The sequence below is a fragment of the Hetaerina americana genome, unplaced genomic scaffold (assembly GCF_022747635.1).
Source record: "Hetaerina americana unplaced genomic scaffold, ioHetAmer1.1.p SCAF_8, whole genome shotgun sequence".
Taxonomy (NCBI): Eukaryota; Metazoa; Arthropoda; class Insecta; order Odonata; family Calopterygidae; genus Hetaerina; species Hetaerina americana.
Window position 1 is genome coordinate 65820355 of NW_027287427.1, and position 25278 is coordinate 65845632.

Sequence of the window (25278 nt, forward strand, 5' to 3'; positions counted from 1 at the left end):
TTTGTTTGATCACCTTTGACTTTTTCCTCTTCCCCTACCCCCCCGTATTTGCTTTTGTTGATCTGATATCGTTCCGCGCGGAAACAAAAACAGTGGCTGCAGTTCTTGCATAATGCCCCGGGCAAACGTCGTTCGGCATTGTATTTTGAGTGTCAACGGAGGAGTGATTAATTGAACGTATTATTTTTGATGGTTGAATTTCTGTATTTTCACCAAACAATTCTCTCTTAGGGTTTAAAGGCAGCGAGAGAGCTCACGCGCTTTGTCAATATTTCGAATGACTCGTTGCATTTACGAGGTCGTCGGGTTTATATTACATTGGTGAGGACAATGCTTGCGCTAGAGAGTTACAAAGCAGAACTAATTAATGTCAATAATTGCTTTTCCATATTTCTACTTTGTCCGGAACTGAACAATAATTCGGTAAAATCTGCCATCTCGACCTTGGTTTTGTGCATATTTTTTGGGTTGTACGTTGAAATGAAAAGGTCTAACCAGAGTTTCCTCCGTCACTCTTTATATTTGCTTGTATGTATGTGTAGCGAACAAAGAAAAAAATATTTAAATGGCAAATGAAGCCAAGAGAAGTAATTTTGCGGATTACTCAACCAATACACGTGCTGCGTGGAATTTATTTTCATGACTAAGTAGATGATTGATATTGTACATTCTCTTTGTATTTTGGTTCCAAGACGGATGAAACCTTTAGTAGGGTCATTAATTTGGAAAAAGTAGAAGGGAAATACCATTTATTATTTATGCGGAATCTATAAAGGGACTTTATGATGTAAAATATCTAAAAAATTGTTTCATTTTTCCCATTGCCGTTGACCAAAAAAAAACTCTCATCAAAGGTAGCTGCTAGATTAAGATACGATAAAAATTTGACCGGGAGGATTTTATTTTTGAATTTTGGAGTTCTTTCATGAAAATATTTCCAAAATCAAAGTTTTTTTATCCCTCATATTTGTTTGGTGAAAGGATTTTGAGAGAGCCGTGTGGCGTCCGTGTATTTAACAGGATATTTTCCCCAATCAGATAACTTTGATCCCTCCGGCACTGAATTCTCCTCAAGTTTGCCAGAATCATAATATTTGTACGAATAAAATTGTTCTCACGGTTTTTGTGTACGCTTAGTCGACCGACGACCTTCTGGCAACATTCCTCACCCAGTTGTCGTTCCCATTTTGCGTATTTGCTCATGTACCCCCGCCCCCTCCTCCCCTCGTGATCTCGCATAACTTTTTGCGAACGAATAGATTCATTCATTTCCATCCCCCACCCCCAATACGTTGAAATGCGAGGAATAATTTTGATGCAAATGCATAGAGACCACTTCGATGGGAATAAAATGGGATAGTCGAACTAGCTTCTCAAAAATTAATTCATTGTTGGGTCAAAAATGGAATGCAAATATGGTGATGATGGCCATTCCGGCGTGGATCATATTTTAGGTTTCTCTCGAACAATTGTCTCCACTTTTGCGTTTCTCTTTGTCGTTGCTCATTTGTTTAACCTTCAGAACAATGAATATCGTCACTTCACCGACTGGTCCGCTGTGGACGCTCGCAGGCACTCTTTTTTTCTTGTTTTCGCCTTTCTTTTGTTCATGAGGCGACACCTCGTACTGTTGCCCAGACTATTTCGTCGTTCAGTGTCCACGCTTATGGATTAGTCATTCTCTCAAGAGGGGGAAAAGATTTATGAAATTAATAACTTGTAAACCTTTCTAAAACTGTTATACTTCCGTATTTAAACCGTTCAAGAATTTTGAGCTCATTGAATAGCAACATCACGAACTCTTAATCTTCAGTTTTTTAAATGGCTCTGAAAAAAACATATCAGAAGTCATGCATGTCTAAAAATGGCAAAATATAACATGGTTATTTCAATTTGGTATGTGAATCAATAATTATGGATAATTAAACTGTCATTCCCCTTATCATTATGAAGGAATATCAAGTTCACAACAGGTCCCTATCGAAGCGTCCTGATATTTGCATACAATAAAGGTAATAAAATTATTTTTAATGGTTTGGAAAGGTTAAATTGAAGCCAGACGTAATTCATATGTTTTCTAATTATGATTTTTTCAAATCTAGAGCGCTTTTTAAAATACAGCTTCCGTATGGTCAGCGTTATGATTTTAATCAGTCAATATTACCTGCAAATTTTAGGATAAGGTTTTTAGAATGAAGAAATTATTATTATCGGGTTACTTTCGACAGTATTGAACCTAATTTTATACCAAATACCGGGATGAAGAAAACTTTTCTTTTTATTTTTTAAATGCAGGTCACAGAAATTAGATACGTATAAAGGCGTTATCTCACACACTGCGTGCACCTGAAATATTATAGAATCACATTTCGATTCAGATTGACATTGCAGTCAAAAACATTAGTAGCTATTGATTTAATTATACCTCTGAGTAATCTGATTTCCGATACCTGCCCATTGCATCAATTAGTTGACTTAATTACATTTGTTGATACTCCAAAACTATTTGATCGTTGGAGGATTTCCCTTGAGTCCGACAAGGTCCCGAGTGTGGTAAGCCTATTTGTTTGTTCGGAGATGGTCTCTCTAGTGGGAAAAACATCTCCATGATAGAAATACGAGCATAAAATTACAGTTATAATGACACTTATCGCGAAATATTTGAATATTCCCTCTACACCCCTTATTCTAAAAGGTATTCACAGTCATATTAATGTGTTTGTTATATTTTTCAGGTTCTGTGTAGGGGATCGCTTTTACCTCTGCGAAAACAAGATACTCTGCGAGTATGACTACGAGGAGAGAATGGTGTTCGCGAACATGGTTTACAACCCACCGAGCATCGCTCACATCAAGAGGCAAACAAGCAACTTACCGGTATGTTACTTTATCAAATTTGCAAACATTTTTATGCCATAGAAATTTATCCATATGAAAATTTGCTCGTTGCATTGAAGTGACGTGAATAGTGCAACGGAAGTGCAGATTGACTCACCTATGATGATTTTCACGCATGAATAATCGCCGACTAATGAAGTAATTATAACTATTGTCTCGCATTATCAGTAAGTCTAATTTATTGTTAGATATTTCATTTGTGGTTTAATCGGAACAGATTTTAATTTGTTACACATGCTATGGGCCAGTAGTAACCAAAATGATGGGTATAGCAACAACATCTGTAGCCTTTGAAATATCATAGCGACGTTAATAGATCAAAGATTTCGCCTCAATCCGCAGAAAATGAATAAAATGTGGGAAAAAGAGTGAAGAAAATATGCCCCAAAATTTGAAAATAGAATTATAAGGTAAGCCGAAACAAAAGTTGGTTTATTTAGATACTTAAAGCTTGAACCAGGTCATATATTTCAGTGTTAATTATAAATTCTCAAAAACAATTGTACACCTCGTATTAAAAATATATCCTTTCGTCCAGAAGCGATCAAAATGTTTCGCATACTTATTAAACATTTTTTATTGTAGTTCGATCTGATTGCCTCTATAAACTCATACTGCGCTATCATTTTCATGCTATAAGATCGGAAATTATCAGCTCCTATAGGAAATATAACACTTTATAAGCACCGACTGCTTTTTCCGTTGGAAGAAAACACTCCATAAGGATGGGTTATTTTGCAGGATAGAGATGAGTGATTTCTAGATATTTCCTCTCTCTGGTATTTTATTCCTATAAGAAGGAAAAATGCGACGTAGATACTGTGTTGGTGGTAATTCTGTTAATAGTTTTCAAACCGCTGCAATATATTCGTCTCCCACGAGTTATCGATTTAAGACTAGTAAATAATTAACAAATGTCGACAATTTTAAGGGAACGATCCCTGCGAAATATTTCTCACTACTCATTCCGCGTCTAAAATAAAAATCGTTATTTCAGTCATTCCACATAAGCACGCATTAAATCATGATGCGAGTATTCCCCCGCAGTGAAATTTTCAAGGCGGAATAAACACGAAGTCCGGTGTTACGGCGGTGGAGACAAATGCAATGGGGTGGCGAATGAAGCGGGCGAGAGGGAAACGACTTAATCTCGCGGAGCGAGGTGGAGGAGACGGCAGGACGGAGGGGAGTTCACGGGGTGTGCCGAGGGAAAGGGAAGGTGAGACTCCTCTCAAAGGGCAAACGCTAGGGCGAAGAAGGAATGAGGGACTGGGAGACGGCAGGATCAGGTAGACGGCGACAGAATGTCTTCAACGTGCGTTACAATTTCCTCGCTTCCCCCTAACTAACCCTCTTATTTTTTTTAAGGCTCGGAAAAAACATCCTTCCCACCAACACAAAAAAAATCGCTCTTGCCTTGGCCTCGGAGGAAGGAGGACAAAATCCTTCCCCAGGAGAAGACTTGTCTTTACACGCACGCTAGCGGCCGTATACGCTCGCATAAAAGGATACCAGAAATTGTTGTCGGATTAGACCGGGAGTCTCCTCTCTCAGAATTAACCCCCGGGGCGAGGGGTTTCGGAGTCGAAGTACACAGAGAGAGAGAGAGAGAGAGAGAGGGCGCGGGCTGTAAAATTCCCTCGGGAAAAAAATTTCGGCGTGGAATCCGAGTGTTTTTGAGGAGGGAGAAGAGACAAAGGGAGGAATAGGAGGCTTCGAGGCGGGAAGGATTCTCAGGGACGGGGGAGAGAGGAGCAGATTCAAAACTCTTGGGAGAGGAAGCCGAGAGGGAGGAGTGTGTGGGAGTTTTAAGGACCGGAAGGCGGTGAGGGGTGGAACGCCGAGAGGATGGACGGGGCGAGAAGGCCGTGGGAGGGAATTGTAATCGTGACCACATCAATGGAAGACACTGGAGGTTATAAACATACTCCTTGGTCTCCCTTTTCTCCTCTCGTCCCCCTCCCGCCCTCTGCAGGAAGGAGAGTGGCCCTTTAAAGCCTTCCATCACCCTCTCAAACCCTCCCGCGTGTCCCTTAGGGGCGCCACCCTCACCCCCGGTTCCCTCTTCACCTAGACTGCGCCTTGACTGCCGCTTCGATGTTAATTAAACTGAGGAGAGAGGCTTTGTAACTGGAGCCTGCATTCCTAAGGCCCTCGGAGGCGGAAATTTCCATGGGCACTTCAGCCTCTCCCCATCCGCCACCCCCCCACATGTCCTGCCCTCTTCCCCCCTTCCCACCCTGGTGTCCCACCTCCGTCTCTTCAGCGTCTTCATCTCCTGGATTATTCGTTACCTTAAACTATCCTCCTCCTTCACCTCCTCCACTCTTTCGGGGACTTATATTTCATTCCGCGCCTTCTCCTTTTAACCCCTCCTTAACGCCGCTCACACCCAACCAAGCGCACACGGACTCCATCCCCACCGTTTCTCAGGTTTTCCTCATTCCTCTCCGGCTCCCACCCCGTCCCTAAATCCAATCCCCACTCCATTGCCTCCCCCCCGTCGCTCTCTCTACTCGTAATCTCCCCTCGGACCTCGCCCTCCGTTAATTCCTCCCTCACCCGAAAACCCTTTCGCTCCTCTCGACCCGCCTCCCTCCTGTCCTTAATCTGCATTGCTCTTAATCCATCTCCCTCCGGCCGGTCTTTCGTCGGCGTCGTCTAATGCCGCGAAGGTGGGAGACGGGAGAGAGGGAGAATGGTTAGGAGAGGTGGGTCGCGCTTGCCTGCCAAGGAGGAGGGAGGGATGATGATGGCGATCGCGGGGAATTTTAGTCCCCACCTCTCCGGCGGTCACCGTTGGGGAGCGGACGCCGCGGAGTGAATGACCTGTCGAAGCAGAGGCCACGATGGGGATAGCTGCGTTTCTTCTCCGTTGCCATCATCGAGTCCCTATGGTGAAGACCCGGGTGGGGGGGACAAGGAGGTGAAATTTCCCTCCACCCAAGTCCGATCTCATGCACATTATTTATACGAGAATCACTGAATTTGGAAATTAGTTTATAGCAGCTTGACGCCTTGGTTTAGTCATTGTCGAGGATGATTGTTCCAATGCTATTATGCTAAATGTCACAAGCTCTTTATCACGTTATGATTAATTCTACTCTATAAGTACTGTATTGCTTCCCTTCTGAAAATATTCGGACTGCTAGATTTTTTTAGGCTAACGATGTTTTGTTAAAACTGCGATTCATTTTTGTTTATTTGTATGTTTATCAGTTTATCCTCATGGTGACAGGGAAAAACTTTAAACATTCGAGAGAAAAACACATGTGATGGTCATTACGTAAATTAAGAAACGTGACTTTTCTTCCTTCAGTCCTTCCTTGAACTTTTGGAACACTATGTAATCAGCATTAAAAAAATGCCTTGAGTTTGGCAACTGACGAAAAGCGTTCAGTAAGAAATTTTTACCGGGGTAAAGTTGGACCTCATCATAGATGAGGGAATTCGCTTTTTTCGTTGGTCTAATAGCATGTGTGACGGATTTAAGGAATCGGGAGAAATTCCGCGACAGTTACTTCAATGGGGTCAACTCCTCTGAGTCCGACGATCGGTACTCGGATCCATCAATTTACGACTTGATTGAAGCATTTCGTTCGAATCCCCGTCGAAGCGGATTATTTTTACACCGTGAAAATTCTGAAGTATGAGTTATTCACTTTTCCCTCTCCCCAACCTTATTACCTTCGCTATGTCACTGCCGATATCTCAATCCCGGATCCTCCTCGTCTAGGGTCCTTTCCGGCTGTTTTCGCGAGGATCCAATTAGGACGTTACAATAGCTAATTGGCCGGGTGCGGTGGTGAACGATTCGGAATTTTTAACAGGTATTCCACGAATCGATGTGGTCTCGTGAATGCTGCGTCACCTCGCATAGTGGTGGGATATTGTAGTGGCAAATGAAGTCACGAGTGTTCCAGTTACATTATTAGTGTGCCGAAGTGAATATGCACAGTTCCTTTGTTGCTATAACTCCAGTGATTTTGGATATTAGGCCTGAGTGAATAGCAGGCCTCCAGCTAATCACGCAACCGAAATTGGTCTTTTATATTTAAAAGTCGTAAAATATTAGGAGAGGAAAATTTAGCTCTCATTGTGGTATTAATTTTCTAGGTATACATGTATGCTTATTTTTTAATACAGTTAAGAATTGCAACTTGTTCATAAATATTTTTTTACGATTGTACGGTCTTTCGTTTGGAATTTAGTCCTCTCCTGCATCTTCCTCTTCGGGCTCCGAAAACGGAGGTGTAATTTCTCTTTTCTATTGTTGGACGAATATAACAGCTTAGAAATTTTATTGGGAATTTGAATAGGCCAGCCAGCACATATTATAACGTAGGAAAAATGATTTTTAATTGAAAATTTTTGATTGAAATAAGAGTCAAAAAGTTTAGCTAATTGACAGGAAAAAAAGGCATTGTCTCTGACACTAAATTAGCCAAATGCCATTTGAGCTCATTTTTACAAAAAAACTAATACTGCATTGTTATTGATAGCCTTGCTATCATATTAGTTCTCCAAGTATTTTAAGATTGGGTCCAAAGCATGAATTAAAAGCGTTTCGGTTATACTTAACATTAGTATGATTTAGAATCTTTCCATGTTTCATTACTTTATTGCGAATTTAAGTTTTACTCCCAGGGAGGTCGATATATTAATGCGAATAAAAAGTATTAAAATGCTACTCTACACTAAATCCAGGTGAATTTCGCCATGGCTATTGAATTATTGAGAATTATCTAACTCCGAGTTTATCAGCTTTTGACTTTTTGATGCTCTTGGTATTCGTGGAAAAGATTAGGAGAAGAGTTTCGGTTTCTAGTAATTCTGTAAAGAAAAAAAGGTAAATTGGAAAATAAACTAAAAAAGGTTTTTGCACAGTTTTGGTGAGGTCATACATTGGACAAAGAGTACTTTAACCTTACCGTGATGATATTACTAATAGCCAACTGAATAGGAAGTCACGGGGTGGTACCTCATTTGTATATCTAGTTGGTGTCGTTGCAAATAAACAGAGCATTCGCTTCGTAAACGTAGTCGATGCTTTGATTTCTCTTCCCTCGCCGCCAGGCATTTCACCAATAGAACATCAATGAACGGACGCTAACGGTACCACTCGGTCACCCCATGCTATCTCAAAAGAAAAGAGTAAGAAGGACCCCGAGGACGTGTGCTACGTGAAGGTATATCGCAAATAAAACTTTGCCTCGTTTCCCATCTCCGAAATGCTGATAGTTTACGTAAGCGGCCAGCTTTGGCGAAATTCTTTTCTCTCATACCTTCACATACTATTACCTTGATTAGGGTTAACTTTGTTCGACCTAATGGCCTTTAGATGGACATTTTTCTTATTAACACGGGGAAATTTCAAAATACGATATATTCATGTAAATTTAAATCGCATCTTTCTTTATATTTGGCTTGAAATTTTTTGAATTGTGTCTATCATTAACCTTCCCTAAGCCCGATAACTGTTTTCGTTTTATCAATATAATTTGTATCGTTATTATTTTATTTGAAGCATCTTATTCCCAAATCCATGCATGAAGTTTACCTTTTGGAAATAACACTGAAAATGTATGTCACTGAAATAATTGTCAGCTTTATATTAGTATATATTTAAAATTTTAATATTTGTGGTATTTGTCCAGCCAAATAATGAATACAAAAATGAATGCGCTAGTTTGTAACCGAAATTTTGCCACCTTTGAATGATTCAGCGTAATGAGGAAGCCCGATTTCATTTTAATTTAATAAATTTACCATTGTCCGAGCGATTTACACTCGATTACCCCTGCAGATGAAATAACACGGTAAGGCGGAAACCTCATCTGATTCCGTTTTCCGTCCCGTCATAATTTGTGTCGGAAAGTTGAAACACTGTTTGGATTCAGAGTCAGCGCACCGTGAAATGGAAGCTACCAAGCTTGTGACAGTGAGGATGAGACGAGGTGTGTCACGGGATGCAGCGATTTACGGAGCAGCAATCATTAACTCGGCGTTTAACGACAGATCTAGTTTACTACAGCGAACCTGTCTAACGACGTCACTCAATTCAACGAAAGTTCTATCCCCAGAGTGTTAGGGATAGATCTTTCGTTGAATAAAGGGAAAACTGGGTTTAAGATTCGCATTCTTTCTATTCATACTCGCTCTCTCTATCTCCCAAAAATGAATCATAAATACTGAGCACGTTTCAACTGCCTGGTGCTCACCTAGTCATTATTCTTATATCTTTCGAATAGCAACGCATTTATTAGCTCTTAGTCGGTCTTAATTTACATTTCATGTCATTAGGAAATCTTGTTAAATTGGTACTCGGACTTGGTAATCGGTTCTGCACGAGCGTAATAAAGTCTACATTACTAGTTAACTCAGAGTGATTCCTACGATTAGTATAACTACGCAGATTTTTTTATTGTTTTTACTTAAAATAGCTTATGTTTTACAGTTTGCCTAAGGGAAAACATCCGAGTTCTAATTAGTATAGAGTTAATAACTCACGCTTTGCCCTCCTTGGTGTATTTCATTCCTGCTAGTTTGCATCATCTGCGTGAAAACACGTAGTCACGTTCTTTCTCAACAAATATCTCTGGCTTCAAATTGGAATAATTCTCATTATCATTGAGTTATACAAAGTACAGTTCTTTTCACGTCCATACCTCTCCACTTCATCCTTGTTGGTGTACATCGTGAGCCATTATAGCACACTAAAACAAACCACACACTTTGTATGATTTTAAGTGGTAATTGTTGAGGAGCTGCATGGTATAAATTCACTGACAAGTCTAGTCAAATACTTCGTGCAATAATTTTACTTGGCTAATGTTGAACAATATTGAATGTTCTCTTGAGTTGATGATAAACGCGCAGATTAAGACAAAATATGAAAAATCGCCAAGTAATATTCTCCATAACCATTTGGGGAAGAGGTAGTAATCCTACCCCAGTAAATGATTGCCTAAGATGAATCATAATCAAGAGAAAATATTCTAGTAGCACAGACCGTCCCTGTTTCTCACAAGTAATTTCATATTTAAATTAGCTTCTCATTCTGGAGATATTTGCAGGTTACGAATCTCTCGGCAGAGTAATTCGTAAAGTAGTTCTGTAAGGTTTTGGTTGGTTACCGAGGCCATTTAAAATTTAAAAATGATGAATGAAGAATAAAACATGAGGTTACACAACATTCTCACCCTTCGGCAGAATTTCAGTCCATTTGATCTTGCTATCGGACTTTGCAATGTGGTTAGTTAGCTACTCTCTTGCGTGAAAATAAAAGCTTGGGAGAGTTTATCTTCACAATTTAGTGATAAAAAATGCCGTACGATTATTTTATTCGATCTCATGTGAATTTAACTGGATGAAACTTACGGAGAAATAAATTAAATTACATCAATGTCGCACCACGTGGGCCTATCCGCGGAAATTATTACTTGTCAGCCTTACCTATCTCAGCCTAGGAAGATCTATACTTCGATACTCGATACAAAATCCACCTCTCTTGTGTTTAATGACCCATGCGACCCTGTGGAAGAGAGATCATGACAGTTGAACGATAATGACGACAGTCTGCGAGCGGAAATTAAGTTTTACCGTCACCCCATTGAAGTTTAGGCCCCCACTGTGTGTTTTGATCGCCCAGGTTATTCCTCCTCAAGATCTGGGCACAAGAGATGAGATACTCTCCGTGCTCACTGCGATGGCAGAGCGTCGGCCTTTGTCCGCCTCGAGCACGGACCCACACTCTCCTTCATGGAGAGGTTGTGCGTCCCGGAAGGGGTAGAAGGAGAGGGAACGAAGGGATGAGGCTAGGGCGGCAAGTATAGGAGCCGGAATTAGAGGTAAGAAGGGGAAGGATGCTTCGACGGCGAGCAGAGGGGACGACCGGGGGTGGAAGATTGTGTGGGGAGGTCGGTGTCATAAGGAGTCGGTCGGACTTGTAGTGCCGGGGAGAGGGGAGGTGGCGGGATCGAAGACGGGGAGAAGGGGTTTCAGGGGAGGAGGGCAGCATCCAACCTCCCCGCTTATTATGCCTAGCGGTTTAATTAACGATCCTGTAGTCTCCTCGCCTCGCAGTCTAAATCGGAGACGGGTTGGGGCGGAGGTTGTGGGGGGCGGTAGACGTTTGCGGGGACCGGGGGATGGTGGGGGTTGTTGGAGTGAGGGGGAGGGTGTGTGTAACAAGAGCGTGGAAGCGGTACCCTCGCAAAGAGGGATGGATGGAGGGCGTAGTGTGTACAAAGTGGGATGCTAGGGGAGGGTGAAGGAAAGGGAAGGAGTTAGGGCTTCACGTGCCAAATTGTTCCGCATACCGTTATACAGGCGGGGTTTGGAGGGTTGGGTGATGATGAGGAGCGGTGTTGCCATTTCAAGTCACTTTGGCGAGAGGGATTTGTTGCCCTTTCAATATCCTGCGTTGCTAGTTCTTTTTATTTGTTGGAGTCCGTTTCGTCATTGAGTCGAAGCTGGAAGTGAAAAGGTGTTGTGAATATCTAATAAAATATGGAAAGTGCGACCGGAGTATTAATATATTTCGCGCTGTGCTATAGTGTACAAATTTTCATTTGCATTAGGTGAGCAGATTCCGTTTTCGCACACCACCCACGGATGGGTTTTTGAGACATCCTTAGGCTCGACTATTAGTTACACTAAACAAGTCTTCATTTCCATCTGTTAAATTGCATTAGGGGTTTGAGATAATATCTTAAGCTTTTTTCTAATTCAATTCTAGCTCAACCTTTCAAATCCAATTAAATTAATTGCTTCATCCATCCCCCATCGAAACGTTTCTGGTTATTTCATGCTCTACCTTAACACTTGAGTAAGTTTAAAGATTCCCCCGCGGTTCAAATGTGGCTAAAAGCTTTGTTGAATGAAAAATATTCTTCTTGAAAAAGTATAAATTCCCTCGGTCATGCTCACGCATAGTGGTCAACGAGTTCAAGTGACTTGTCCGTACGAAGCTAGTCGGTTTTGTAGGCTAGGAATCGCATGGTTTACTTATTGATATGATTTTACCTGACTCTCACTGTTGATTATAAGATGAGTTTTTAATTTGATGAAAGGATGCACAAATCTGGAATGCAGAACGACTCAGTGAAATGTTAGTCTTTTACTCCATCGTAGTCTAGAATTTATTATATGAGAAACACAAGAGTTCTCTCAAGTTTTACCTCACGCGAGATAGGAAACATATTCGTAAAATTGGATCATTAAGAAATACCAATCGCCCTGGACTGCAAGCCAAACACACGGTGTTAAGAGCGTGCGTATTGTACTCATCGATAGAGTTTCCTAGTTGACAGCAGCTTTGGGAGAGAATGGGCTGAGGGCTACCAGGAGCATTAGGGCGAAGGTTTTTGTGAACTCGGGTGATGTAAAGAGAACAGGGTGAAACTCCAGCGGGGAGAGAAGGGAGACAAGAATGCTGCACCCACCCTCCCGACCACTGAGACAGGGGATAAGTAGGCCGCGGGGCAGGTGAAGGAAAATACGGATGTGTGCGCCAGGATTCAAAGAGGACGAGGACGAGGGGTGAGTCATGCTCTGAGAATCCCAAGGGCGGTTCATTTCTCAGTTCTGCGGAAGCGGCGAGGGGAAAACAGTATAACCGTAGAGTTTAAATGGGTAAAGGCTTGGAACGATGTCTTTCTCCACGAAATAACTTAAGACATTACCATCGGCGCTGAGGAATAAAGCTTAAAATGACATTTACAAATAGATATTTCGGTTATGTTATACACCTTCAAATCAGTGCTTATAATGCTGAGATGTGAAGTAAGCAACAAATTGAGTCACTGATCGCCGCAAGTGGAACTTAAGCAAAATCAATATCAAGACAGCGTAGTTAACGCTTGGGAACGGGTTGCGAATCTTAGATCATCTCCAAAATTACCCAATTGAGCGGTTGAATACTTGAAAAAATTTACTTGAGCTATGGTAATGAGGTGAAGAAAGTTTACAGTAGTGGGATTCAATTAGACACTATGCCGCTTATGTTAAATATAAATATTATATTATCATCATTTTTTAAATTCAAAAACGATTTCACTCTTCATTCTTCATTTTTGTAAACAATACAAAAAGAAATTCAAAACTTTTATTCGTTTACCAAAAAATGATCTATTTAAGTAGTCTAGGGTGACAATAATTGCCTTTGCGATAGGTGCCAACAAAAAATTCAATCACAAGTGCATGGCAAATTAATATATTAAAATAATGGATTTTCATGCAAATAAGGGGGCTAACTTAAGACTCCTAACCCGTTTCTTGATCGGGAAATTAGTAGTATCAATAATCTGGAAATGGGAGGGGGCTTAATTGAGGTAAAGATTTGAGAGAGCGAAAGAATGTCGGAGAGACACATGCAAGGTGGGGGGTGTGGGTGTGGAATGAGACGTTGACAGACTATTGCCCCGCTATAAATTAGGGACGACGTGTAAACATATGTATATATAGGTAAAGATATAACTTTTGTTCAAGTCTCACGGATGTGAATAACAATGTACCCCAAGGTAGCACTAGCGAGAAAAAACAAAAACACAGAAACACGCAAAGGAGAAACTCACACGTATTCCAAATTATGTGTGTGAGGGTGTTTGTGTATATCGTGAGTCTCCTCCTCCCATGAAAGCTGTTTTCTTGGGGGAACACAATGGTTGAAGGGAGGTCGCGGTGGTGGGTCGAAGGAAAGGGAGGAATTGTTTGAGGGAGAGAAGAAGCTGGCCAGAAGGAGAAAGGGAAGGTGCTGGTGACGGGATAGATGAAAATAGAATGAAAATCAAGGAGGTCGAATGAGCAATGGAGCGTGTTAAGGAGGGTGGCTGCGGGAAACAGGGGAATGGTGACCGCAAAAGTAGGTGCGGGCCAGACTAGAAGTAAGGTCAGGTGGCAATTTTGACGACGGGGTGTGCCAACTCTTTTGCCTCAGCGCAATCACCTGGTGAAATACTGCGCGGAAATACAACAGGGTAATCCAAAGGTTTCGCGGAAATTTATTTGTTCATTCATAAACCGAAAATAACATTTTGGCGTTTGGTATCGGAAATTTGAACAGAGAAAATAACTATATTCCTTTGTTACGTGTGGCAAAAAATGCTTTTCTGAAAGGTATCCCGTTGAATGATATTATTGTCAGCTTAAGAGCTAAATCAGCAGTGGCAAGACGAAAAGAAATACGATGGTCAATTGCAGAAAGTGCAATTGACCATCGTATTTCTTTGGGAAGAGCAGACCTAGGAAAGGATGACATAAAAGCCAAATGCGTAAAAATTAACATTAGTTCAAGCACCAAATCCGATCGTGGAAACCTCAAGTGACGCTAAATCTGTAGTGAGTAATTGATCCTTTCATTTTAAATAAGTCCTAGAAGGCACGCCCTGTTTGGTGCTAAGTAAAAATTGTTAAAAGAAACAACTTTTTTAAGGAATAGGCATGGTTTTAAATCCCTTGGCCAACGCGCATGGATCAGTTGTCAGGAACGTTAATGAAAGGCTTGAAACGCAATTTGAATCTGATAGTCGATCCATCGTTTTGGTTACACGGAATTGCATTTCCCAGACGTGTTCGTAATGGTGCTTTCTTCGTAATTTATTAATCGACTGAGCCACTTAAACGTGACACGTGACGGCTTCTCGCTGTTCATGTTACCCAAATCCTCCCAGATTCCTCGGTTCCATCGTACCCGATACCGTTGTTTGTCCCGGAGGTGGGGGAGTGGGGTGGGGTTTGTGTGTGTGTGTGTGGAAGGGGTCGGGAAGGCAATAGTGGCGCTTGCCGCCGCGCCCCTTCGTGCGGCTGCACCTGAGATTGGAGAAATTCCTGCGAAGAATGCGACACGGGAGAGTCGAGATTTTAGGGAAGGACGGGGAACGGGAAAGGGTTGGAGAGGTTGGGAGGGGGGGGGGAGAGGGTAGAAGGGGGTAGAGGCGTGGTGAGAGGCGAAGGGTGTGCATTTTGGGAGGGCGGAGGAGGAGGAAGTCGGAGATTGATTGAGGCGGGGTGTGGAGGGAATGGATGATGGGGGAGGGGGTCGGAGGAGGATGGGAGGGAAGGGGGGGTGTGTGTGGGTGGGCGGTCGGAGTGACGCAGAGCGGGAAATGAGTTGGTTTGGAGTGTTTGGCAAAGTTAACGTGATCGGAGGCGCTTATTTCTTCGCCAAAGCGACTACTCTTCGAGGGAGGAGAGCAGGTTGTAAAGGGTGGCGCGCAGGAGGGGGCGGAGGCGGGGCAGAGTGAGCACGGCGTCGCTTGTATCTCGGGGCGAAATAAATGGATGAGGCAATTAAGGCGGGGTAAATAAGAACGAAAAGGGGGCCGAGACAATAACGTGTTCCCCGGGATGGGGCGTAGGAGGGGTGTTGGGGAGTAAGGTAGAGGGGGGAAGGGGGCGTAGATGGCGGAGGAAAGGATTCTGAGACGGAGAGAGAGCGGGTGGGGGAAGAAAAGGAACGAGGGATGGCGGAGGAGGGAAAGAAGGTCCCAAATCCACGGGCGGGGAAGGGAATAGGAGCACAGAGGAGACGACGGCGGGCACGGAACCGATGCTTCTGAGGTACTGATTCCTTCCTCCTCGGCTGGAAGCCTTCGGATTTCGTAGCCAGAACGAAGACGGGAGTCCTGAAATGATTTTGAAAAGCGTATGCCCCGCTGCTAATGATTTGCAAACATCGTTATGATATATACACATTGTTATACGTCTCGTCCCCATTTCCGACAAATAATATTCTCCTGCCCCCGTTCCCTGACGTCAATTCAGTTATTCTGAATTGTGATTTTGGACTAAATGTTTGCCCATCTAATAACACCACGTACGGATGAGTGTATGTAAGTTTTGAAAAATGCTCTTTATTTGCTGTCTCTTTAGGTGGGTAATCGTTCCCAGCTGGTACCACAGAGTTTCACAAGCGTTTATAGCTGTTCCCCGACATCCAATATACTCAGTGCCCTGCTCTATTCATGTGTCTAAATCAGGTTATTTACATTAGCACTTAGATTGTATGGTAATATAACCTCAGTGCTTTGTAATTTTTAAGAAGCATAAACCCTATACTTTATTCCAATTAATACTTAATTCAACCATTGTCAATAATTACGTTAGTGGATTTACTTTGAGTTTAATTTTAACATTAAATGACATCTTTTATCGTAACTAACTACTCGGATTGAACTCTGCTTGGAATCCAGTGTATAGGGAAAAGACCTTGTCATCATTTTTAGAGGAATATGCTAGATAGACCTGATACGAGTAGTAACCTTATGCTAGACTTAAAATTAGGTGATAGTCTGGTTCCGTCAAGCCCGGATATATTTTAGCTCTGTAATATTTACCTCTTTGTCAATGCCTGTTGACAAATATTTATTTCAACGTAGAAAACTGTATGTGCAAAACGTAATATCCTCGATATTTAGAAATGGGTTATGAATTTGTTCCATGACGGCATGAATGCTAATGACACCCTTCTTGTTAAGATGCCAGACTATTGAAAACCATCCAACGCTTACATTTTTGTGACTTTAGAAGGCGCGTATGTTTAACATGACCTCAGAGAAAGTCAGCACTTCCCCATTTACAATTGATGTGCCATTGTCACCATTAAACTTTTTATCATAATTTTGCTATTATTTCGACGATTTATTCAATTTTTCCATCAGATATGGAAATTATCGGAGAGCCAGCCTCATATTGTAAATTAATTTTTTTTAAAGTCATCATCTTTCTGCTCTTATTGGAAGTTATTATTCATTATTGGACTACATTGAGGAATTTCCTTCAATATTATAAATCTCTAGGAAATTGACTTTTCTCATAACCCAACACGTCCTATTAGGTCAGATATAGGCAAAAGGCATCGATAACATGGTAGATCACATTAATTCTTATTATTTTCTTGCGTTATTGAGCCTTTGAATAAGTTCTCCTAACTTCCGATATTGATATGCGTCGATATTAGTGCGTCAATGGCAGGAAGACGTAATGAGAACATTTTTTACGATATGAGGAACCGTGTCCCCAAAGGCTGCCAAGTATTAGTTTAGTGTTCCCCGCGTCGTAAAATAATTTGAGAATATAATGCACGTGGTTAAATCTTTTTTTTTTGTTTTCTCTCTCACCCTCCACGGAAGCGACGTGTCCTTCGCACATCGGTTGCCAAATAATAAAATAACACTCCAGAACTTACCAGGGACTCGAAGGCAACTCTCCGGAGAGAATATTCCCATCTCCAACACGTCGTCGTCACCCCACGCCGCAAGATTTGCATTCATTCATTTGCCCATCCACTCTCCCCCACACCCTCCCCCCTCTCGCTTCAATCCGGGGATAATCTAAAAGGAAAAACCGGAGAGCCATAAAGTCCTCCTCCTTCTTCACTTGTTTCTTATCCTCCAGCCATTAAGATACCGACACGCCCATCATAACTCCCTCTCCTCGGCGTGAACTTTTACAGCGATGGAGGATCTCATTCTAACTAGCCTTTCCTCCTCCCCCCTCCCCCCCCACCCAGTTACTTCCTCCGCCCTCGCCGCCAACCCTCTCCCCCAGAACGCCCTCGCTTTTGCCTACTCCCCCGGCTCCCTCATTCCGCTCCCTTGCACACTCCGCCCCCGTAAACCAACACCGAAAACCACTCCTCCCGAAATCAAGAGGGCGGCGTCATTGCCCTTAAGGGAACAGTTGAGGCAATCAAAGCGGAACATTTGAATCATCCGTCACAATAGGAGAGCGCGGAGGTATTCATAAAACAGCGTCGACGGTTGACTTGGCTCCATCTCGTGCAATCTCGGCTTGCCGGCGGAAGATTATATATATATATATATATATATATATATATATATATAATATAAATGATGGAGGCAAAAAGCAGTCAGTTCTTACGGGGTGGTTGGTTGTTCCGATGTCATTTGCCGATGACGATGCTACTATCATGCTTATATTCATTGAGTGGAAAGGAGGAAGTGTCGGGAAGTGAAAAATGATGGGATAATTTGAGTGCAATCCAAACGCGCTTGTGGAATATTTTTCGGGAAGAATTACATAATGGGTGATCGCTAAGTAAAAACTCACATATTAAAATAAATACGATATTTGTATCAGCCACATTCATTAAAATGGTGAATCTAATGGGAAATGGGAAATCACTTGAAATATTTTTCGTAAAATTAACCACAGATCGTTACATAATGGATTTGAAATTGTTATATTGTAATAATTACGAAATAAACGGGTTGTACGGAAACCGATTAATATATTTAGGAGATTTTTGTAATATAATATTCTTTGGGTAAAGAGCAAAGTTATCGTAATAAGGAATAGTCATATTTGATATTGTCGTAGGAAAAATATTTATTTTGAAGAGTAGGTTCAGTTGTGGAAAAATTACAAGAAAGTAATCCACGCATTGGAATTTAGACCAAAACACTTTTTCTCTTAGTTGAAAATAATATAAAATGCTTTTTAACCCACTACATCGAATTAATGTTCCAGTTGTAATAATCTATTTCTCAGAAGTATCCCTCGTCTACGGGATCGGCCAGTCGTCTATTATATATGGATACGGCGGCTTAGATATAACAATAATTATTGAACAAAAATTATTGAATGAAGTTTGTGACCCTTCAAAACCTATTAAAATCGGTAATGTACCCTTACTAATTGTTCAATTATTTTATTTTTGCGCGATATATTTGATTTAACATTAGATTTCTACTCAGCCGCACTAGCCAAAGGTGTCAAATGAAGCTCACTCCACCATATTTCTTCTTCGTTTCTCAATCATTCCCTTGCCGAAAAGCTCACCCAACTCGCCTCTACTCGTTTAATTTGCCCTTCCCACCCACGCCACATCCACACCCACCAAATTAACGCACTCACAGCGTACAATTCTGTCTCTCTCTTCCTCACTCCGCACCCTAAACACCTTCCGCGAGTCCTCACCCCTAAAAATCGGTCCGGCATCCCGCTCTCCGACCTTGCACCGCTCCCCCCTCCTCTCCTCTCCTTTCCGCAACTCGTATTGTTTATCGGAGATAGCTACCCTCCTTACCAACTCTGTTCCCTCACCCCCACGCCACCGACGTCCCCCTTTCCGGCCGCCGGCGAGCACAGCGCCAAATTGGCGCCGCTTTCTGACTGCCAAGGAGAGGGCGTCCTTAACAATGGGTGCCGTGGGAGCCATTCTGCCCCGGCTTGGATATGACTCCAATGACCTTACACCACGCCATGCCCCCCTCCTCTCCCCACTTCCAACCCCACCAAAACCCTCCTCCTCTCCCTCCTACCCTACCTCCTCCTCTTTGTCGTAGACCTTTCCCAGAAGTCCACGCGGCTAATTTGACTGGATTGAGCGGTCGGGACGGGGCTGAATGGAAGGGGAGGGGGTTGAGTGTGAATATGTGTGTGTGTGTATGGGGATGGCGTTTTGTGGGGGTGGAAGTAGGTGGGGGATGGGGTAGGAGGAGGAAGGAAAGTCGGGAAACGGTTTGTGCTGCTGCTCAGCTTTGAGGAATGCGTCTGACTTAATGCGGAGATCTCGTTAACTTCCCGCTCTTGGAGATTCGTTGCAAGAGTTGCGGCGTCGGGGACAGCGACGCTCGGGTACTACTCCTGGTTTTATGCCCCTCAAATCTAATTTACTGACATCGTGCCGCAAGACAAATATCCTATTTTTGGTTCCCAAAACTTCGCGCGTGATACCTTCTTTATTTCTTTGTGGCTCATAATAGTTTGTTACGCTCTTGGGAAATGCTTGGGACATTTAATGCTTGAATCAAAACTGACATCTTCCCATCTCTACTAGATTTGTTTACTGTTTAAAATATATTAATGTATACCCTTGCATATTTGAAATAAATAATAACTACGGCAATATTTTATAGATAAGGTAATTAACAGTATGATGCATTAAAGTAATACTAATGATTATATATATTTATTTATATTTGCATTGCTATTTTGATCATGCGATGCTTACTATTCCATTCACCAAAATCAAGCACGCAGTTGTTCTCTCCACTAAGTTTATTCCTCTATCTAAATGTAGCGAAAGAGAATTATAATACGTTTTACCGTTGCTGACATCTCATGTTAATTTCATGGTGGAGGGAAAGAGTTAAGATAATCGTAAATTTGTATAGGGTTTTATTTAACTCCGCCTTGGTTAAAATACTGAGAGAAAAGATATGTGAAGTGTATTATAAAATTACCATATTTAGAAAAAAGAGTTTCGAATCGAATTAAAACATATGAAAATGGAGTTTATCTTAGAAATAATAAATTGCTTCAGCAGTTTACGAAGTAAATTCATGTGGTAAATGACGCATAATTCCCATTTATAACTTGATGAAAAAATACCTCCCGAGACTATGCCATGCCATTGTTTGACGAATTCATCTCACTGAAATTAGTCTAATTAAATTTCTTCGTTCATCCCAGGAGAAATTAAAGAGTTCCATTCTTACACCATTTATCAACCATAAAAATCCGCTCATTAAAACTTAATTTATGCCCTTTAGCTACTTTTCTTCGTATGCTGAGTCTTTTTGCGCTTTACTTTTGAAACTCGCTTGGTAACTAATATTCTGAGGCATAGACCGAAGTTTCCTTTTAAATCCCTTTTGAGTTGTTTCAAGAATATTCAAATGGCTGTTAATCACGTTGGGTAAATCGTGGGTGGAAAAAGAAGAAATTTTCAATTGCACTATTACGTGTAAACTTTCAGGAAAAACCTCCTTGGCACGAAACTATCGGTTAACTTAATCAGTAGAGCTTTTCCTATGACCTTTACACTCCCTTCTAATAACGGTGTCGTCATCAGTTTTCAGGTCATTTCCATGTTTAACCCCGTTTGTAAGTAGCCTTTCCTTCAAGCAAAATTTTCTAGAGTACGATTTACATCGGTTTAATGATAGTCAATATTTTTTATATTAGTCCAAGTACTTGAAAATAGGCAAAAAGTTTACAAATATATTCCATGTTCTTTCAATATAGGTCATAACTGGAATGCAAAGAAATTGGATTGTATATATATATATATATATATATATATATATATATATATATATATATATATATAAGAGGCTAGAAGAACAATTATTATTGTTTAAGTTTAATTTAAGTTTTAAGTAAATATTTTGTTTTATATCATTATGAGATATCATTTATGCTTAACTGATGAATTCTTATTAGAAAATTTTAATTAGAATTCTTATTAGAATTATTTTTATACTCCAAAAAAAAAGGAAAACGGCGAAAGAAGTATTTATTAACGTAATTAAGGTTCCTCGAAATTTATCATGCATTATATTTACTTAACGTATTGAAGAAAAACCTTCACGTCCCAGTTTTTACACACTGGAATTGATTATAAAACTTAAAAAAATCTAATTTTAAACGCGAAGTTCCGAATTTTGCTCCGAGCATTTTTTCTTATAAAATGACAAGGTACTCTATGTGTAGTATGTGTAGTTTATAGCACAAAATTGTGTAAACAAATACAAAATCAGTCTCTCTGACCCGTGAATGGTTTATTTTTTATTTGTAGGCGGGATCTTTTGAAATTAACCAATATTCTTGCCAATTCATTTTTCAAGCAGTGAATGAAAGATGTGAGAATGCAATACGTTGCTAAAAATTAAGAAGAAATGGAAAGAGGAAATCATTGGCCTGAGAACTTTATTTCTTTCACGACTTGAAAAACATTAGATACTGAGTTGAAATGGCTTTCGTGTCTCTCAAGTATCTCCATATTTGTCAGAAACCTCTGTTGCTTTCTCAATTATTCTAACACGTGAAAAAATACATGTTTATTATCATGAAAATCGAATAAATGCGGGAATTCCTTAAATTCACAAAGTAATCGGCCGTTACGTTACTTTCAAATATTTTTTGCGGAGGTTGCCTCTGCGACATTGTCAGCAACGAAAATTCGCCTTATTAATTTAACTATTTTTTTCTCTTCTCTTTCACTTCAGCCTCCGGGTGGAGCTCACCTCCTGAATGGCTCGTCTCAGATTCCTCCCGGAGGCATGCCCGGAGCATCCCCCGGAGGTGGACTGCCCGGCGGAGCGGGGCAGGGGATGTGCCAGGGTGGAGGTGGTCCCCCAATGGTCACGACGGCTGTCCGGGTGGCGAACGCGGGAGACATGAACAACAACATGTCCAACATGGGAGGTCCGCACCCTGGGCACCACGGGCACCCGGCGATGGTAGCGCCCAAGACCGCGAATGGCGCGCCGCTCTCGATGGCAGGGAGCACTTGAGTTCCGGACAACGGGCCGCTGAGCCTGTTGGAATACGCCATGGATGCCTACAGCGACATGTAGATTGGGGTAGACGAGATCTCCGAAATATGACGTGAAGCCATCGCGTGAGGATGCGTCCTTATGCAACCCGTGACTTGTGAACCGACGAAGGTGTCGTTCCCGGGAGAGGATGAATGATGTAAATTGAATTTCTCGGACGTCTCGTGGCTGTAGCGAGTAGCTCGTACGATGGTGAGCGTTTGAGGTTACTCTTCCGTGCGTACAGAGGTGAGGCAGTGCCTAAGAATTTCACGGGGGTTTAATGAACTGCATAGACTCCTTGGCGCATTCCCCAAGGGTGAACTGTTTCCCCTAAAGAAACTCACGTTAAATGGACGATTTACCTGACGCACAGGCTTGCCACTGAAGAGTTATGTGCTGAGATAGGCAATGGACTACACTTGTTCTTCAGGAAGCTAAACGTTGCCATTTTGGCCTTTATGATAAAAACTCGCTGTGCAATATTCTAAAAAAAGAACGACCTGAGACTTAAGATAATCATTCAATCCTACCTTTCTACTTATTAAAATTTGATGTTGGATTTCATATCCTCGAGGACATTTGATTCAGGTGTAAAATGTGTACATATTTCGAATTCGTAAGGTTCTGGGCCGATAGGATGGAATTGTTATCAAGTTATCGATTGTCGAGTTTTCTTCTTTCAACGGGGATTACGGTGGCATTGTTTGCAGGTCATTCCTATGTTCTTTCACTTGCGTGAGCATTTAGATGTTAATTGACTGGGTAGTGATTTTGGAAATGTCTTTTATCTTATGTTCATTTGAAAAATTTGATGTAAATTTAGTGACTCGTCATTGGAAGAATTTAATTCATGGCCGTATGTTTTTCATTTTTGTGATACTTGACTCCTTTGAAAGGTGTGGTCTGTTGGCCTCACTTGTACAAGCCATTGTGGCTTAGCGTTGGTCGAGCAAAAAAATATCATGGACCCTGATCTAAAATGTAACACTTTTATAAATATAGGGAAATTGTTTTTGTAAATTAATGTTTAAAATTTCAGGTAACTGAATTTACTCAAGACTGAAGCCACGAAAAAATCTTCGTATCAAGGTTTTGAGAGTGTCAAATTGTATACGATGAGAGTGAAAGAATATTCGATGGCCATTGATATTATAGATTTTTTTTATTGATATTTCATTTTCATTGCCAAAGATTGAGATTGAGAGAAAGATTTGTTTTCCTGATAAAATTCCAAAGAATGTTGTTGTTTCTGAATTTTTTTTGTCCCACCAAACCCTGGGAAATTAAATTTGCTTTCCCTTTGGCTGCTTGTTTTAAGTCCAAATGAAAGAAAATAAATTTGTTCGTCAAGAAAATGCCAAAGATTTTGTAAATTATGTTGTTTTCTTTTCTGATGGCTCCTTATGTAAGTAACTAAATGAGAGAAGTAAAGAAATGAATTCGGTAATACAGACTTTCTTTATTTTACTCTGCCTTCTTTACCCTTACCCTAAAAAAGAGTTCGCTCGCTCGTCAGTGCACTTACCAACGCGGTTGAATGCCCATTGATTGAGCAAATCTTCATCTAATGTCTACGCTGTGATCATTCGGATTTTTAATTTCCTTCAAATTGATTTTGTGAAAGCATTAAACACATTAGTTTATTTAGACATCCATGTGCGTCTTCAAAGGAAATGTCAAAAGCTCTAGCTGTTACGGGAAGTCAATTACTGGAAAACCAAGGGACAATGTTCATATCATTTTATAAAATATACTGTCAATAAAACATCTAGTGTTGAATGAATTTATGATGTCATCTGGAGAAATAGAATACTTGCTGCTGTTAATCTTATTACCAATATTCGGAATGCCAACTGCTGCTGGTGAAATGACTATAATGTCGACAATAAAGTGGTTTATCTAAAGTTATACGATACATTCTATTTGTATTTCAATTTTATGCATTGAAATTTCATTTTAATTAACACAATAATGCTTTTATTAAGTTGAGATCCTGATTTGAAATGATTTGGCGTCTAAATTGAAGAGAAAAAGCCAAGAGAATGGACAAAATATTTAAACCCGACGAAGATTTCTCATTTATTTCCTGAAAAAAAGTTTACACTACCATTATTACTCTACTGTTAAGCAGTAAAAACATTTATTAAGTCAAAGTAAACAACCGGAGATCAAATATAGAAGTTTATTAAATATGATTCCCTTAACAGTTTTGCCGCCTCCATCTCCGAAACTGACTGGCATACCACGCCTATTCTTATTGCATTCACTATAGCAACTCTTATCTAATTGGTACAAATAGTTATTAATAAAATAAAATTATACCATTTTCAATAAGGTGATCCCCTACGCCCCACGATAAAAAGGACAATTTCACTCATAAATTAAGGGCTGATGGGCTCATCTATTTAAGGGCTGATGTCCTAACCCTGTCATCCACGCACCTTTGTGGTGATCCACAGGGAATGATAGGTACAGATGCATCTCATGGCACGCCCCTGGGAGTACATATGCCCTAAATTAGACCAGGTGTGCTATTTTACAAGACAAACCACATGGAATGACTTATTGAAAGCCTGAATGTGATAAACTCAGTCGAATGGTGGGCATTTCTATGTAGTTGTTGCCCGAGTGTCTCAGTTCAACAGGAATCCGTGGTTTGTTTGACAAAACCGATTTCTTCTGCCAGGTTTAACAGTTACTCCACCTCGTAGGCTTCAATCGCTCGTGAGTTACGTCATGTCAGCTGTGGCCTGGGTAACTCACGAAGGGCAACTTTCCACTCAGTCTATTGTAAGCCCGGTAAGGGGAGTGGTACGAGTTTGGTGAGAGGACTGAAAGCCTTTAAGGAGTTCCTCGGCCTTTGGTTCGTGTTGGGTAAGTATTACTTATCCCAGAGGTATTTCTGGGTTTTGTATGTAGTCCCCAATCACATATTAACTTATTACTTAGTTTACCTGAGTTTCTTACCTCGTTATACTTAGTGTCTTCTCCTTCTATCTAACTAAATATTTATTAATTAGACATATAGGGTTCATTGAGGTTTCAATTGTGTACCATTTATCAAATATACATATCAATTGACCAATCTTCT

The 25278-nt window shown here is 41.0% G+C and overlaps 1 protein-coding gene across 1 annotated transcript; it reads left to right on the forward strand.

Annotated features, from left to right (window-relative positions):
* Positions 1-1879: 1879 nt before the first annotated feature.
* On the forward strand, positions 1880-23605 carry LOC139698130 (uncharacterized). The gene is made up of 3 exons (XM_071597054.1): positions 1880-1896; positions 2736-2877; positions 21876-23605. The coding sequence occupies exons 1-3, from the start codon at positions 1880-1882 to the stop codon at positions 22161-22163; spliced, it is 447 nt and encodes a 148-aa protein (XP_071453155.1). The 3' UTR covers positions 22164-23605.
* Positions 23606-25278: the final 1673 nt, after the last annotated feature.